Source organism: Ambystoma mexicanum, chromosome 6q (genome assembly GCF_040938575.1).
Source record: "Ambystoma mexicanum isolate Mex_15411 chromosome 6q, UKY_AmexF1_1, whole genome shotgun sequence".
Classification (NCBI taxonomy): domain Eukaryota; kingdom Metazoa; phylum Chordata; class Amphibia; order Caudata; family Ambystomatidae; genus Ambystoma; species Ambystoma mexicanum.
The window spans coordinates 93,806,915-93,823,995 of record NC_090937.1 but is presented as its reverse complement, the minus strand read 5'-3'; the positions used below and the strand labels follow the sequence as shown (position 1 = coordinate 93,823,995).

Below are 17,081 nucleotides of genomic sequence, written 5' to 3'. Positions count from 1 at the left end.
AATGGGTGGGCAACATGACATATTGGATGAGATTCATCTAATAGAGGGTTGTAGTGAGGGCATTGGGCATTGAGTCTGAGGGGTCATTGGAGCCTAAGTTGAAATCACAGAGTACAACGAGTTTGGTATTAGTTTAGATGATGGGAGTTAGGAGAAGAGGATGTCAGTGTCAGGTGAGTTGAGATTGTTAGGGTGTCTATATATGAGAATGAGGTCGATGGTAGTTTGTGGGTCTGGCTCTAGTTTTGCATGCAATCATTCATAGCCTGGTAGAGGGGGTAGTAAAGAGGATCTAATAGGCATGGTAGATTTGGTAATAAGGGCGATTCCACCTCCTAGTTTAGAGAATCTGACCTTACGATGGTATAGCCAGTTGGGATAGTTAACAATAGAGCAGGGACTACTGCCTCGTGTACGCAGGTTTCAGTGACTGCAAGGAGGTCACATTTATTATCTTGTATGAGGTTGTGGGCTTCTGTGGCATGGGCGCAGAAAGATCTGGCATTGACAAGGGCACATTTCAAAGTCATGACTTGATTAATAGCCTTTGGAGGAGGGGTGGGGTCAGAGGGTGTGTCAGGGTGAGTAGGTGGAGAGAGCAGAGAGCATTGGCATGTAGGTGGCGAGAGCAGAGAGCGTTGGAGGGAAGGACAGGTGACTTGCCGGCTCACATCTGGCTTTGCAAGATAAACAATGGGCAGCTAATCAGAGCACTCCTTTTGCGGTGCTGGTGAGATGATGTTGGCGGGGTCGCAGGACAAGGCAGGCGAGGCCTGCATGGTGTCGGCCATCTTGTCACAGCATAGGGAATCTCATACCCTATTGCAGGCAGCATCCTGGTCGATGTTGGATGGAGTGAGGCAGTCAGGGTCCACAGGTTGAGTGAAGCAAGATAAGAGATTGTGCGACAGTGAGTGACAGGAAGTGGAGAAGATGTTGAACTCTGATATTATTGAACCATACCAGAGCCCTTGGTCCTCTCCGATAGTACTTGTTGCCGAAGCCAGATCAAATAATGGTGATTTCAGGAAGGTGAACGCGGTATCCCGATTCAACAGTTATCCTACACCAAGGATAGATGATCGAATATGGTTTTAAATGGACAACCTTCCCTGGGGGTGTACGGATGTAGTGAAAACCCTCTACCTGGTTCATTTTTAAAGACATCTGTAAACCTTTCCAATAAGTCTTGTAGATCTTGTTTCTGGGTCTGGGGTAAGTGGGAAGGAATCCATGTGCCTTTATCAGACTCCTACGTTAAGAGACTAGTCAGTACCACTGTTGTGGTTTCTACAGGATCCTCTCTCCATTCCTTAAGGAGGTTTATATGATAGATATGGGTCTTTATTTGCCTATCTGGCTGGGAGATTCAACAGTTGTATGGCCCCATTTGGTCAATCACAAACATAGGGTCCATGCCATTTAGACAACATCTTGTTCTCGGATGTTGGCAGGAGAACAAGAACATTCTGTCCAATAGAAAGAGATCTAGATAGAGGTTTTTATTATCGTTAGAGCTCTTTTGGTTTTCTTGGACTTTAGCCAGGTGGGCATGAACTAGCGCTCTCACAGTGGCCATGTGTTTAAAACGTTGGGCAGTTTGAGAGAGTGGTAAAAGGGCTTCCTCCATCTCCTCCCAGATCTCCCTGAGCATGCAAAGGACATCCTGTGGCTCCCTAACATAAGTAACCCTCCCTGTGAATTGGGCATAGGCCAAATTGCCAGTAAATAAGAAAAACAGCTGGGTGTCATCAGTTTAACAATGGAAACGGACAACCATAACAGCAAGAAGATCATGGAGTGGATTAAAATAATTATTAAACAGCAGCAGTGAAAGGGCTGATGCTTGAGAAGAACAAGTTACTTATCAACTGGTAACGTTCTTTCGACTGCATGTTCCACCAACGTATTCCACATCTTTGACATATAATGTCCACAGCTGTGCACTTCTGAAACATTTTCAGCAGAGGGCGTCCTGCATCGATGACTTTGGGTCGATGTCCCTCGAAGGCCTCCGTCGAGGGCGACGTCACCGGATGTTATAAATAGGACGCACTGCGCCCGTAGCTCAGTTTAAGTTTTTTCCCTCAGAACGTGTGGCACCAGTCTCATGCCTGCTTGACTGCACATAGCCTTGCAGAAACGGAAGATGCAATCGCATAGGAAATTCTCCAGAGGGGCAAGCTGGGAGGACGATGTGAAATACGTTGGAGGAACATCCAGTCGAAAGAACGTTACCAGTTGGTAAGTAACTTGTTCTTCGAATGGATTGTTTCCTACAACGTATTCCACATCTTAGACAGACTCCCAGAGCAGTACCAGTAAATGGAGGAGGGAAAAGAATTTAGAGTACCCAATTAGATCGCGGAATAAAGAACTGCCTTTCCAAAGGCCCTATCCTGACCATGGATTGTATCCAGCAAATAATGTTTAACAAAGGTGTGGATTGAAGCCCATGTAGCGGCATCACAAATATTCCTAATAGGAACACCCCGCTGGAGGGCGGTGGAAGTAGCCACTCCCCTAGTGGAATGAGCTTGCAACCCTTCAGGAGGTTCCTTACCCGCCAATCGGTAACACTCCGTAATGATGAGGATAATCCACCTGGATTCATGTCACCGCTGGCCATGGTTGCCAAAACGGTTCCCCCCTCATTAGGTTCCCTTCGTTGGCCCACCACAGAAGATCCTGGGAGACCGAGAGTGGAATCTGAACGGGATCCGACATCTTGCCGGAGAACTGCGACCACTGCATCTTGAGGACCCATTGCAGGGATCTCATCCACAGCCTGGCCTCTGGCACCAGAAAAATGCAGGATGCCATGAGACCGAGCAACCTTAAGAATTCAAAAGCCGGGAGACTCTGGGCATGTTGAAACTTGTCCACCATCTGCACAATGTGATGAGCCCTCACGTTGGGAGGAGAGCACTTCCCAAAAGAGCTGTTGGGAAGGTGTCAGATGTTACTTCTTGAAATTCAGGGAGAAGCCCAGCCTTTGGAGGGTGCAGCAGGTGAGACCGAGGTGATCCAACGCTTGCTCGGGAGTGCGCGCCCGGGTCAGCCAGTTGTCCAGGTAGGGGTAGACGTGAATGCCCCTCTCCTGAGGTATGCTGCCACCACCACCATTAGCTTGGTGAAGACCCTCAGATGGAGATAAATCCGAATGGCAGGCCCGAAAATGAAAGTGTGAGTCGCCAGCCGCAAACCTCAGGTACTTTATGTGCTTGGGATGAATCGGCACATGGAAGTAAGCATCCTGTAGGTCCAGAGACACCAACCAATCCTGAAGTTGAAGGGACCGGAGGACTTGAGAAAGAGTAACCATCTTGAACTTGTCCTCCTGAGAAGTTTGTTCAACCAACGCAAGTCCATGATGGGTCTCAATCCCCAGTCTTTATTCAGAATAAAAAATAAGGGGAATACCATCCCTGGTTCCTCTCCGCTACAGGCACCAGTTCTATAGCACCTTTCTCCAGCAGAGTTAGGACTTCCTGCGCAAGGAGCGGATCCGGAAGCTTCAAAGAGTTTCCCCAGTGGATTGTCCTGAGGCCGCTGAAGGAAGTGAAGACAGTAGCCATGGGCTGTGGTATCCAGAACCCACGCATCTGAAGTAATAGCTCGCCATTCTTCGAGATGCTGAGACAGTCTGCCCCCAACTGGCGAATCGTGGGACATGGCCTCATGACTGTTTGGAAGTGGCTGCGGCAGTGCCGGAAGGCAGAAAGCCAGCTGCCTGAGCGGCTTTGGCACCATGATTTCCCCGACCACCACGGGTACTTTTTCGCTGGCCCTTTTGACTGTCGGCCACTCTCGTTCTACCAAAGGAGAAGTAGGAACGAAAAGAAACTCCCCTCCATTGCTGTCCCCTAGGACGAAAAGCCGCAGCTTTCGAGGTCTGCAACCTCTCAAGGCTCTCGTCAGCCTTCCTGCCAAACAAATGTGCGCCATCAAAGGGCATGTTGAGAAGACGGGCCTGCACATCCAGAGCAAAACCGGTTTTCCGCAACCACGCAAATCTGCGTATAACGGTGCTCGCAGCTATGGATCGGCTAACACTGTCAGCCGTATCCAAACCCGACTGAAGGGATTTGCACATGGCGTCCTTTCCGTCTTGCTTGAGAGAAAGGAACCCATCCCTTTCTACCCCCTCTGGAATATGCTCAGCCGCTAAAGAAACAGTTCCACAGAGTGTGTGAGAACCTGTCCAAGGCACAAGTGGAGTTGGCCGATTTCAAGGCCATGCTCCCAGCAGAAAATACCTTCTGGGCCCAACCGTCGAAGCGCTTGTCGTCCCTATCCGGAGGGATGGCAGGGTATGCGGCCTGCCTTGAGGTGGCCGCAGCTGCCTGAACCACCAAACTCTCGGGAGTGGGGTGAGTAGATAAATAGCTCGGGTTGCTAACGGAAGGGTGGTATTTTCTTGTCAAAGATTTATTAATAGCCAGAAGAGATTCCGGGGACTGCCAAGCAGCTGCCACCCTTTCCTGTAAAGTGAGAGGAAATGGTAAAACTGGGTCAGAGGACGACCTTGATCTAAGATGTCTGTTAGATCATCCTGCTTAAAGTCTTCAGGAGGACTGGACCAGCTCAGATACTCCGAGACCCTAGCCATGAGCCTCCTGTATGAAGACTCTGCATGAGCCCCAGGCTCAGGCCTACCAAATTCCACTTCCAGGAAAGGTTAGAACCCACTGGCATCATGGAGGGTCCGCCTCAACTCCTCCAACTGACTGTCTCCAGAAGAAAGTGGAGCTTCATTAAGTTCACCAGGGTCCTCAAACTCAGACCTTTCTTCCTCTTCATATATATCAGCCAGAGTGAGTTGAAACCCAGGTCTTGTGACAGAAGAGGGCCTGGAGTCCAAAACTGGCCTCACAGACTTTGCCGTAGCCTTTCTAGGACGATCCACCACATCTGGGTACTCCAATGGTAGATTGCGTGCAAAAATACCCAAAGGCGGCGAGAGTGCCGAAGGCTTAGACCTCGACGTCGACACAGGTGCCAACTGCGATCGTGGGCTGATACGACGGCAAAGCATCGATGTCTGAGTCGGACGGATAGGTGCGGCCAAGTCGACGCCGGCCAAGTCGATGCCGGCCTCGAGCCCTCAGTAGGTTGCTGCTGTCTCGCTGGGGACCAGGACCGAGACCTAGAAGCACGTCTCTTGTGACTTTCTGAATTCTTATCCATACGGGACCTCGAAGGCTCCCGATGCGAGTCGCGTCGTGGACCTGAGCCCAAAGGCGTGCGAGCCACGGTACGAGACCGATCCTGGCCGGCTTCGTTAGAAGGTGCGACCAGACCCATGCCCTGCGATTGAAACATTGCTAACATTTGCTCTTTAAACGCAGCCCATTCTTCCGGAGTCGAGGACTTCGTCGGGCATGCTACCTTCCTCGAGGCACCATCATCCAAGGAGGATGGGGAAGGCGACCGGTGACAGCGCTTCCTCGAGTGACGTGACGAGGGAGACAAAGAACAACTCCAGGACCGAGATCCACGGAACACCTTCGACGTAGAGAGTCGCCCCTCGAGTCGTCGGTGGAAACCACCTTGGACGATTTGGATTTTTGTGACTTAACAGGCTTAGAGCCCCTACCTACCTGGAGCTTCCCCTTCTGCCCCCGCAAGGCCGTGGCAGTCAGCGACTGGCATTTCGAGCAGTCAGCGGTGTTGTGCGACTCACCCAGGCACCACAAACAAATGCAATGCGGGTCAGTGATCGACATTTTCCACTTGCAGTCCCGGCAGGTCTTGAAGCCAGACCGCGGAGTCGGAGGGGTTGAAGAAAAAGACATCTCATCGATGAGAACACACGAGGCGTGCCAAGTTTCACGAAGCAACACGTTCGCGGAAAAAACGGAACTCAGGCTACGGGCACCGTGCGTCCTATTTATAACATCCAGTGACGTCGCCCTCAACGGAGGCCTTCGAGGGACATCGACCCAACGTCATCAATGCAGGACACCCTCTGCTTCTGAAGTGCACAGATGTGGCCATTACATGTCAAAGATGTGGAATACGTTGGAGGACACAATCCATTCGAAACACTGTATTTAGTATCCACAAAGTCTGTGGTAATTTCATCCAAGATTAGACAGTACAGACAAACAATTATGAAAGAGGTGTGCCAGCACACTCTGGCCACTGACAGAAGTCTCTGGAGTAGGTCTTGCAGGTCCATACTGTCAATAGCCAATAAGTTAAGCAGAAACAGTAGGGAGCTTCCATTCTTATCAAATAAGAAGGCCCTCTATCACACCAGGAGAGGAATGCTCCTGCATACTGACGTGGCAGCATAAGAAATCTCATGAGTTCCCCTTCAGGACCACCAGTAAATGCAATGACTATCCAAATGCACAACTTCAACACATTATTTTGAAAGTTTTTTTGGGAAGAGAATATCCCAAATAACTCTGATAGGGATTCGGCTTACTCACTTTCCAAGTTCCAATCAAGGTAGCTGTGCAAGCTTCACTCGATTGAAAGTGAACCTACCACCACTGCATGCTCTTTGTGTTGGTGATCATCCAGAAAGCCCCTAGAGCATGTTCAGCTTTTTGGCACGTTTGAAGTACCATGGAACACAGATAGCCCAGACTCTTTATAAGGTACTTTTAAAGTGAAAAACTTTAGTATGAAATGCATTTGCACAGTGTAACTGTTTTAATGGCCACTCAAGCTGGGACAACCTTTTATACACGCAAAGCAAAAAGGTTGCAGAAGCACGATTTTGCTTAAGAAACCAGGTGCATTTAAATTTCTATATGCGAGTCTGTAGAAACTATGTTGAATATCGCTTTTAAACGTAGTGCATTAGTAGGTCATTGTATTGTTTTCCAGGGCAGAAAAAGACCATCATTGGGTTTTGGCTCATAAAGATCATTTAAATCTAGTTGAGCAAAAAACTGTTGGTATGGGTGGGGTAGATGGCAAGTGCGCCTGAAAGTATAACAACCTTAGTGATAAGCCATTATTGCCTCCAATGTAATGTTTATGGCATTATGATTTGCTGAAAGGTTGCAGAAAGGTTAGCATTGTGCGTGTGCATGCCTCTTTTTCAATTGGTTGTCTTTGTGTCAATTTCGTGGAAAAGGATGTATATGTCTAAGCTTGACAGGACCGTGTTTGTTTTGTGCTGTTTTAGCGTATGTTTACTTTGTCTATTACTACAATTACTGTTTTCACATTAAATGGTCTGAACTTTATGGTGGTCACTTAGTCATGGCATGAATATTTCTAAGAATTGTTTCGACTAGAGCCCACTGCATGGTTATGAAAGCAATGGTGACTAGTGAAAATGTAGAAGTAGAAGAAATGGCAATACGGTATTACATTTAATGCCAAAGTGGTGTTTCCATTATGTTGAACAAACAGACAACATGGGAATGTTTTTTATTTAATTAACTGGTTCATTCAACTCACTTTTGCGGATAAGGCAGGGCTTGGTAGAGTTGACACACATTGGCATTGGTGCGCTCATGACAATGGGACATGGGATCAATTGACTAGACAAGACAAAGTCAAGTATATCATGATTCATTAAGGGTTCTTGAGTGTGCAGGAAAAAAAACAACAAATGGAGTAGAAGAGAAGTCCAACTACATGTCAGAATTGATCCAATCATTCCAACTAACTAAATGTTTGGTGAGAACAAAATTTCAAAAAGGCTTCTGTCCAGTCTCATGATTCCCCAGGGCTCGCTTCCTGGGAGAGGTCAGGCAACAAAGCCTTATAACAATGTCTCTGGGTTTTCATACTACTCTGGATTTGTCTCCTTTCAGGGCTCTTTGGAGATCACAAGCCAACAATAGTTTCAAGGATATCTTCTTCCTTCTTTACGACTTGGACCTTCCACTCCATTCCTTGGTGTCCCTCTCAGAGACTTCCCAGGGCACGGGAATATGGACCTTGTAACAAGAGAGTGGCAACTCCTAAAGTCCTGGATGAGGACCATAGAAGCTTGGTTTCATGAGCGGATGACCAACTACTCGGACTCACTCTCCCAATCTCAAACTCCTTGCCCATATATCCTGATGGCGGTGCACCCTCCTTGTTCCACTGATCCTTTCTCTACTCTATTCCTGTACTAATCTCTCTTCCTGTTCCTTGTTCACACTCTTATGTCTATTAACTCCTCCAACAATTCCTTTTCCTCTTCACCTGATCATACCCCAGCTCTCCACACACTCCTACTTATTTTCTGCACCAGCTCTTCATCCTTTTACTCCAGTTAGTTCTTTATCCCTTTGTAACCACCACTTGTACATACACTCCTCCTTCTACACTTTATACCCTTTCTCCCCTTCTCCCCTTTGGGGATCATCCTTTTTCCAACCAGTCTCAATATATACACTATCTCTCCCACCTCCTTTAGGCACCTAACCCCTTGCAGTCAATGCTGTCAAATGATTAACTTTCTCTAACCTTATTCATCACTTCTGTCACCCCTCTCCTTCCAACCAAGATTCTTTAACATTTGTACAATTTGTCCCATTTTTTTCATCCTTTCAGGCATCGTACTTCTTTGTGCTACCCTAAATCTCAACCTGATCACCCATTCGGGACATCCTTCTCTTTCGAGTTACCATTTCTCTCTTTGGCCCACTCTCTCACTCCTTATGATCTTCTCCAGCTCTGCTGCAGTTCCCAGACTCCAGTGTTGCCAGACTCCTGAACCTCAACTCCAGCCTCTTGGGTCTTGATTTGAGTCCAACGCCTTCCAATCTCCCTTTGCATCTTCTCAAAGTTATTGTTAACACTTTAACCTTCTTCAAACTCCACTCTAGAACTCACAACCTCATTCTCTCCCAGGGCCTCTCTCCAGATCCTACTCCAAACACCCTCCCTAACTGACTGAGGATTTGGGCCTATATAGTTATGTGATCCCTCCACTCTGGTCTTTGCTCCTTTTAAGGGTTCGCACCTGTGGCTCGAAGGAGTGAGTGGCCTTGATTGGCTGTGTCTTGTGGCAGCACCTGTGCAAGGTTTTGCATTTTGGGGCTGGATCAAGTCATTAAAAGGCTTGGTTGCCATTTTGCAATTGTATCCCTATCCTGTGGCAACCTGAGATCTTTGTGGTTTTCCCTTGACTTATTGAAGATCAGGATCAGGTGCCAGCTAGCTCTTTACAGGCTTCGTAAGATAAGTTAGTTAAAATCGTTTTTTAAATGTGCCGCCATTTCCATGCAGGAGATCTCAGGGTTTGAAACGAACATGGCATTTGTGCCTACACCACATGCAGTGTGTGAGTTTCACAGGAGAGTGTGGTATGTCCCTGCTATCTGCGAGTACTTGCAATGTGAGTTCCTTTACTGTCCAAACAGATTCACTGCGTGAGTGGTGTAGGAATGTTGTGTATGATTCTGCTTTTTCAAGGGACACGCTAAGCGAGTGCCATAGGAAGCTGTGAAGGGCTTTTGATATCCAAGTGATCCAGTATTGTGAACACTCAATTACCAAGCTACGTGATTTGTTTGGCTCAGAGAGCTCAGATCTCAAAATGACAGTGTTTACAAAGTTCCCTGCTTCAGGACTGCCCAAAGCATCATTGTTTGAGGACAGGGATCCCCTGATTTAACTGATCACACTTTGTGTCCGGTCACCATCTGTAAGATCTTTCCCCCAAAAAGGTTCACTGTCCTTATTTGGCCCGATCTGACTGTCCCCTGCATTAAAAAAGGTACCAAGTGGGGATAACAAGTGGATCCCCCTAACACCTGCAGGCCCATCATCCACTGACTCGGGGAGATACTTGACATCCTTAGTCACCCCCTAGATGTTATCAGAGCTAGGCAGTGGATATTGTCATAGCACTGAGAAATCCAATTTACCTGAGAATTCTGTGTTTTACCAAAGGACAAAAAGATTTGGGGTAGCCAAGATAATCTTTCTTCCCAACATTTCTTTTTAATTTTGAAGAATGTATTCAAATTGGTAGATTTAAAACTTAAGGAAAAGAATATAATACATATATATATATGGTGGGCAGTGGGACCTGGTCCATAAGAGGTGATTGGGCTCCAATCCTCCTATATTTAGAACCCTATGGATTGTGTCTGCAAAGTGACTCTACAGCAATGACTTTACATTATGGACCAAGTGTCCATTGCTCATTCCATAATACAAAGACTGTGGCCCCTAAGGTCCTCTATCATGTTACGAATGGTCCATGGCACAGTTGCTCCCTAAGCCTTGATACAGGTGCAAAACTGTGTGCATGGTTTTAAGAGAGATGTAAGGGACATGATGCATTTATTGTGCCCAATAGGCCCTAGAAAGTCCTGCCTGTTGAACACAAGGAAGACCCCCCCCTCCTTTCCCCTCTCATTGGCTGATTCTGGAGTAGGAAATGGCCAGGTGAACAGAGGCTTCTGATCCCTGATCCTGATATGTGAATCATGATGCTTTGGTAGCCCAAGCGACTGCGGAAGAGAAGAGTAGGACAACACCATTGTTGCCATGACCCAATACAAGGTGTTAAAAACAAAAATGGGTATGCCTGTTTGAATGTTTGTTTGAATATGTGTATGTATGTTTCTTTGAAAAAGGATGCCCATGTATATAATGGAGTGAGTGTGTGTGTCTTTCTATGTATTGTATATGTGTGTGTTCTTGTGTGTGAGCTTAATAAAAATACACGAGAGACAAAGCGTGTCCTTCTACATGCTGTTTCCATGGTGCATGACAGGTACCACTACCCCAGAATTACAGAGTGTGTGTGTGTGTGTGTGTGTGTGTGTGTCATGAGAGAGGGGCATGTAGCACACCATAGAAATGTTATTGGGAAATACATGCATATTTGGGCACATGCAGAATGAATATGTTTTTGCAGTGACAATATTGGCTTATTTTGGGAACAGCTAGCATGAAAATGTCTTCTTAGAGTGGCAATACCAAGTCAGAGTGACTGTGCTCAAACATCTAACAGTGGCAATGCAGGCATATATTGTGGGCACATGCATCTGAAGATGAGCTTTAAAGTGGTATTGCTAACATATACTGTTGCTACAGGCACTTTGAAGTCTGCCAGAGCAGCAATGCTGGCATACACTGGCAGCACATGATTTCATATATGTGTGTTATGAAATGCTCCTATGTATTTTTGGCGGCCTGACATATGTTACAATGTGTTCATGTTTCTCTGTAGAACTAATCGTAAATTGCATGGCTTTTACCAATTTTATCTCAAAAACTGTGCTGTAAAATGCACCATTTCTTTCCACTGATTGCTTTCCAGAAATCCTCAGGAGGAGAACATTCTGACCCTCCTTAGAATGGTTGAGGCTCTTGCAGTGCTAACTTACTTGCACACATTTGAGGAAATATTTCACCCTTCCACTGCAAAACCAGACTAGCTTAAAAGTTGACGTACTGTTCTCTACTTAGAGCCCATTAGAGCAGGCTTAAGAAAGGACAGTCTGGTCAGATATTTAGATGTTAAGAATGATCACCAAATATTTCAATATGCAACCATTGCATGTTTTATGTTCCAAGACACATTGATTGTGGATATCCCAAAAGCCTGATAAGATTCTATAGTTTGTTGCATTGACGATTCCAGCACTTTGCAATATGGCATATGACATTCTGACTGAAACGAAACCAACTGGTTCACCATACGCAAGTATGTCAATTACCAAAATTGAGTTACCTTTTCAGCAGGAGCAGGACAGCGTTGGCAGTACTGGAATCCAACCCAGTGGTTGGTTCATCTAAGAACAAGATGGAAGGGTCAGTAATGAGCTCCATTCCAATGTTGGTTCTCTTCCGCTCTCCTCCAGACACACCTCGAATAAATGGAGTCCCCACCTAGGGTACAAAAAAACAACACACACAATTTACATACTGAAGCATACTCCTTTAGGACTTCTCTTTGCCTATATCTTAATTGTGGTCCTCCACCAAAATACTATTTGATTCATAGCATCTAGCTAGATTCATAGCATCCAAATTACAAGAAACATACACTTATGAGTCTACAGTACACCAGTTCTCATACAAGCTTGATGATGAAAATATGTCTTGACTGCTCTTACAATGGAATCTTCGAGAATTCCCTGTGCAGAAAAACCTTTTGAAATCAATAAACCTGTAAATAATCATCATCACCAGTCTCTTTGCTTCTCTAGGTAATCCCACACTCATTGATGAAATAAAACATGACATTGTACATTTTGCCAGAGTCCTCACAATTCACACATTTTTCCATTGCCTGCCAGTATATTCAAATCGTTAGGTTCACTCAAGAAAGGAACCCTGGTCATTTTCAAAACGGTCAGAAGCACTCCAGGGAGCAATCCCATCATTAAATCTCACATGGGTGTACACCTTCTCATGCTCATTGTATCACAATATGTTTGATGATATTAATTTAGTAAATATAATTATCCTACTGACCAGTGCAAAAATAATCGCTACATTTAGTTGCATAGTTACATGCATCAGTCTTCTAGAACCTTCAGTGTGCTAGTCATTTGCATGACTTCGAAGCAAATTCGAAATGTATTTCTCTAGTCATTAAAATCATCTCTATTGTATTTTAACATAGAATAACTGTGGAAAAGAAGCAGGCCGCAAGGGAATGGCTTTGAGCTTAGGATAAACACACCGAAAAAATGATATATAAAGCAGAAGCATAACTTGAAACCTAGAATTGGTGAAAAACTGTCATAGATTAGCAAGTTTGTATACATAACACTTACAGTCAATTCCACAATTAAGAAGACATGTGGGCATATTTGCCTGGTAAATGTTTTTCAAGGTAGGTACAATAAACCCTTATTCTACAGTGATCATCTTTCAAACAGTGAGCTCTTGTGTCTACTAAAGCACATGTACTACGTGCTACTCCTGATGTGACTTCACATCAAAAAAACGCAATTGGACAAAGAAACTACAAACCAAACCAATGGACAATTAGCTTAAAAAGCATCAGCCCATGAATAGCATTGAATACTGTAAGACACAGTCGTAGTCACAGAACTATTCATTGCATTGAAGGCAAGGAACACAATCCGCGATCACACTGCACAGTGTAAGACGTGAGAGAATTAAATAAGTGCAGTGTGACAAAGGACCAACAGAAGACACGAGCGCCACAAATGCAGTTCAACACCTTTATTTACAAATAACAGGATGGGGTAGATGAGGGCTAAAAGGGCTAAGGGCTCTGACTAAACGTGATAGGATAACTATACTAAAAGATGTCAGGCTAGCATACTCAAAGTTGTGAAACGGACCCCCTGTCCTTTCAGGATTCCTAATCTAATAAACAGTGGGTGCGCTTCTTGACGTCACAGATAGAATGCCCAGCTCACTTAGCGACTCTCAGTCGGGCATAGCACCCTGCACAGTGCTTGAAAATCATGTTCCTGGAGATATAGGATTTTCATGGCTTCTTCTCAACCTTGACATACAGTAACCTGCTCACTTCTTGACATGCCCACCAGCATGTGCTCCTCCCCAATTTCTTTTGGGTATAAATACTCTCACACTCTAGCTTTTAGTGACATCCAGGGTCAGCAGTAATACCAGTGACACACGCCTCGCAGCAGGTTTTTCTACTCTCTTGCTTAGGGTAGTAGTCAGGCTGTGATATTTTGACCCACCAGTCCAGGGACACCCACTGGTACTCTTTATTTCTCTGTCTCCTGCTAGAATCTGAGATATAGTACTCGAGGGTCGGTCTCTCTCTCGCTAGAATCTGAGATATAGTCCTTGAGGGTCTGTCTGTCTGTCTGTCTGTCTGTCTGTCTGTCTGTCTGTCTCTCTCTCGCTCTCTCTCTCTCTCTCTCTCTCGAATGAAAGGGAGACTTTTTGGTTCAGAACTCTGGAAGGGGGCTTTGAAAGGGCTGATACCATTTTGAAGTTGTGTCAGTGCATTTGGTGTCTGCTTGCTGAGCAGCCTGTTCAATCTTCTTCCTGACTTGCTGTTTTCTTGTAGGTTACAGAAGTGAAGAGCGGGGAGTTTGGATTGTCAGGGCCTTCTTAATTCCTTTTATCTTGGGCATTTCAAGTTGGTGTTTCAGTGTGGTTTTAGGGTGAGAAGTATTGTGTAGGGACAAGCCCTGCTGCATAATGGGTAGGGGCAGAGGGATCCAACTGTGCTATTCTGGTTCAGTGGGGTTTGGGGGGAGAGGTTGCCATCAGTGAGACGGAAATGCAGGAATGTGCTTTTCTTCCCCTATGAGTGGTGCTCAGTAAACCATTCCACCTGTCTGAGGTTCACAGCCAGTAAAGCAATGGACTGGATCCCTGTTGGATATTGGAGTTGTGTGGGTGGGGGAGGAGGGGTCCTGCAGCCTGACTAGGTTTTGGGAAGGCATACCTGAATTTGGGAACACCCATCCCCATACTCCATGTGTCAGGGAATGTGGACATAAATCTCAGTTCTATGGAAGGATAGTCGTACATGCTAGAGTCTTTGCAGTGTCTAGTTTTGAGAGCATGACACCAGAGTGAAAGGAACAGGTGGAAATCCCCCATTAATCCCCTAAAATTTGCACTTCATGTAGTCAACATATATCCCTGGTCCTTTCCAGGGACTACCTAGATCCCAACCATGAGTTGTTCGTCTGTGTGAATGACAGTAATGAACACTTAAGGTCTGGCTTTAAGATGGAAAAGTGTCCTAGGTGGGGAAGAGCAAACCATCAAATATCATACTTAATTCCTTACTATCCCTGTCCCCTCTCTCACCAAATTATAAAAAGGCTTTGTGCTCAGAGCTACCCAAGGATAATTATCATGACACCAAAATGGAGGTGGTCGACAACCTCTCTAAGAAAGCACATTTCATTCTCTGTGTTGGGGTGCCCAAGGCTGGGTATTTGGCTGCACTGTTCTTACAACATGTGGTAGATTAAATGGATTGCAGAGGTCAATAGTCTCTGATGGGGGTTCATATGATATATGTCATTTATAACACACCTGTACAAAAGTGTTTCTAGGTGCGACAAGACAAGGGAGGACAAGACAAATGATCTTACTAGGCCTTTTGTCATTCAGGTCGTGCAAGTGCGACAACGTAATGTGCAGGGGGAAGGCAGAGGGGGAAGTGCAGGCAGAGGGAGCGGGGGGAGTGCCATCAGGGCAGCATTGTCCAGAGTAAGTGCAGCCAGGGCAACGCGTCTCTGGGTAAGTGCAAGGAGGCAAAGGACTGTAGAGGTTACAGTTACAGACCCTAACTATGTGGTAGGCTTGAAGGCAGTGCATGGGAGACGGATCATGGAGGAGCCTGGTACCCAGTGAGACTCTGAGGGCAGCCAAGCAACTAGTCAGCACAGAAGACAGGTAGGTCAGCAGCGGAGGGAGAGAGAGAAAGCAGAGGAGAAAAGGAAGGTCTTGAACAGCTTCCAGAACTTCAAGTTAAAGAAGGCCCGGGAGGCCATTCCATAGGGAGGCACCTGCAGAGGAGAGAGATCTACCTTAACTCTCTGCCTGGAGAAGCAACAGACTCTCACAGAGTTGGATGTTGCTAAGCAAAGGGCTCAAGAAGGAAGGTATTTTGGAAAAGAGTTCGATGTGGTGCAAGTCCCGGACCCAGAAAGCCTTGTGGACTATGCAGAGTCTTGAACTTGATCCCTGCAGCCACCGGGAGCAAGTGGAGAGATTTCAGGTCTGGAGAGATACGGTCCCTGGGTTTGAGGCCAAGGATAAATCTCAAAGTCCTGTTCTGGATTAGTTGCAGAGGGCGGAGAGTAGAGGAAGGCAGATTGAGAAAGAGGCTGTTGCAGTAGTACTGCCTAGAGAGAACCAGGGCTCTGGAGACAGTGAGCTTCTGGGGGAAAGAGAGAAAAGGAAGAATACCTCTGAGGATGTGCAGTTGATAGTGGGCCTTCTTGTCAAAGTCCATGATGTGAGGAGAGAAGGAGAGAGTGGAGTCGTAGAGGACACCACGTTTTGTTTGCCTAACAGGAAGGCGAAGGAAGAGGACCGAAGGAGGACAGCCAGAGTGAGAAGGAAACACGGGGCAGGGGTCCCAATGAGAAGGATCTCCTTCTTGCTGGCATTAAGAAAGGGATCATTGGAGGCGCACCAATCCTGAATCATGGATAGACAGTCCAGAATGAGCGAGAGAGGAGAGGAGGCTGAGAGGAGCGTGAAAGAGAGCAGAGTGTCATTATCATAACACTGAAAGTTAGAGGAGAAGGTAGAGATCAGGTGCGCCAAAAGGGCATCGAAGAGAGTCAGTGTGAGGGGATAGAGCCCTGGGGAACAACACATGTGAAGAGAGAGGTGGTGTAGAGAAAGGATCCATGTTGGACCTGGGATGATCGGTCCAGGAGGAAGGAGGTCAACTACTCTAAGGCTTGATCCTGGATGCCCAGGATCTCACAGAGTCAATTCAGCAGGATGACATGATTGACCGTGTCAAAAGCAGAGGAAAGGTCAAGGAGGTTAAGGACAGAAGAAAGGCTGTTCAGGAGAGCAGTTTCCATGCCTTTGGGTGCTCTGAAGCCAGACTGATGGCCATGGAGACAACCAACAGATTCAGTGTGGAGACTAAGCTGGGAGATGGTCAGCTTTTCCAGAAGTTTACCCAGGAAAGGCGTGATGGAGATCGGACGATAGTTTGCCCGACAGGTCGGATCGGCATAAGGCTTTTTAAGGGGGGTGCACAAGAGAGTGCTTAAGGAGAGAGGAGAAGATCCAGTGGCGAAAGACTGATTGCAGAAATTGGTCAAGTCTGGAGCAAGGGTGTAAATGTAGTCCTTGATGGTTCTGGAGGAGCAGCGGAGCACTTGTTTGGACAACACTGTCATAGGTCGGACTTGTCTAGAAACATTGTCAGGTGTCTGAGAGAAAGAGGAGAAGGAGAGGTGGCCAGAGGATGGCCGGGAGAGTTAGATGGAGAGCAAGAGGAGAGAGGGAGGACTGGAGGTCCTGAGTTGTAGTGGTGAAGTGAGAAGCCAATGCAGTACAGGGGGCCTGGGAGGGAACAGGAGAGGAAGAGACTGCAGAAGGATTGGCCAGTTTCTTGCAGATTTTAATTGTTTGGCTGTGTTATTAGAGGCTGCAGAAAAGTGGGCTTGCATGTGGGCTCTCTTCTTGAACAGGACAAAGAGTCTGTATTGCCT

At 46.3% G+C, this 17,081-nt stretch overlaps 1 protein-coding gene across 2 annotated transcripts in view; it reads right to left on the bottom strand.

The window, feature by feature from the left end:
- The window catches only part of LOC138515803 (broad substrate specificity ATP-binding cassette transporter ABCG2-like), a 570,220-nt gene that overhangs the window by 269,923 nt on the left and 283,216 nt on the right, over positions 1-17,081 (bottom strand). For both annotated transcript variants that reach the window (XM_069630538.1, XM_069630539.1), the window contains exon 6: positions 11,654-11,811. In XM_069630538.1, the coding sequence (XP_069486639.1) occupies positions 11,654-11,811 (158 nt within the window). The remainder of the gene's footprint in view (positions 1-11,653; positions 11,812-17,081) is intronic.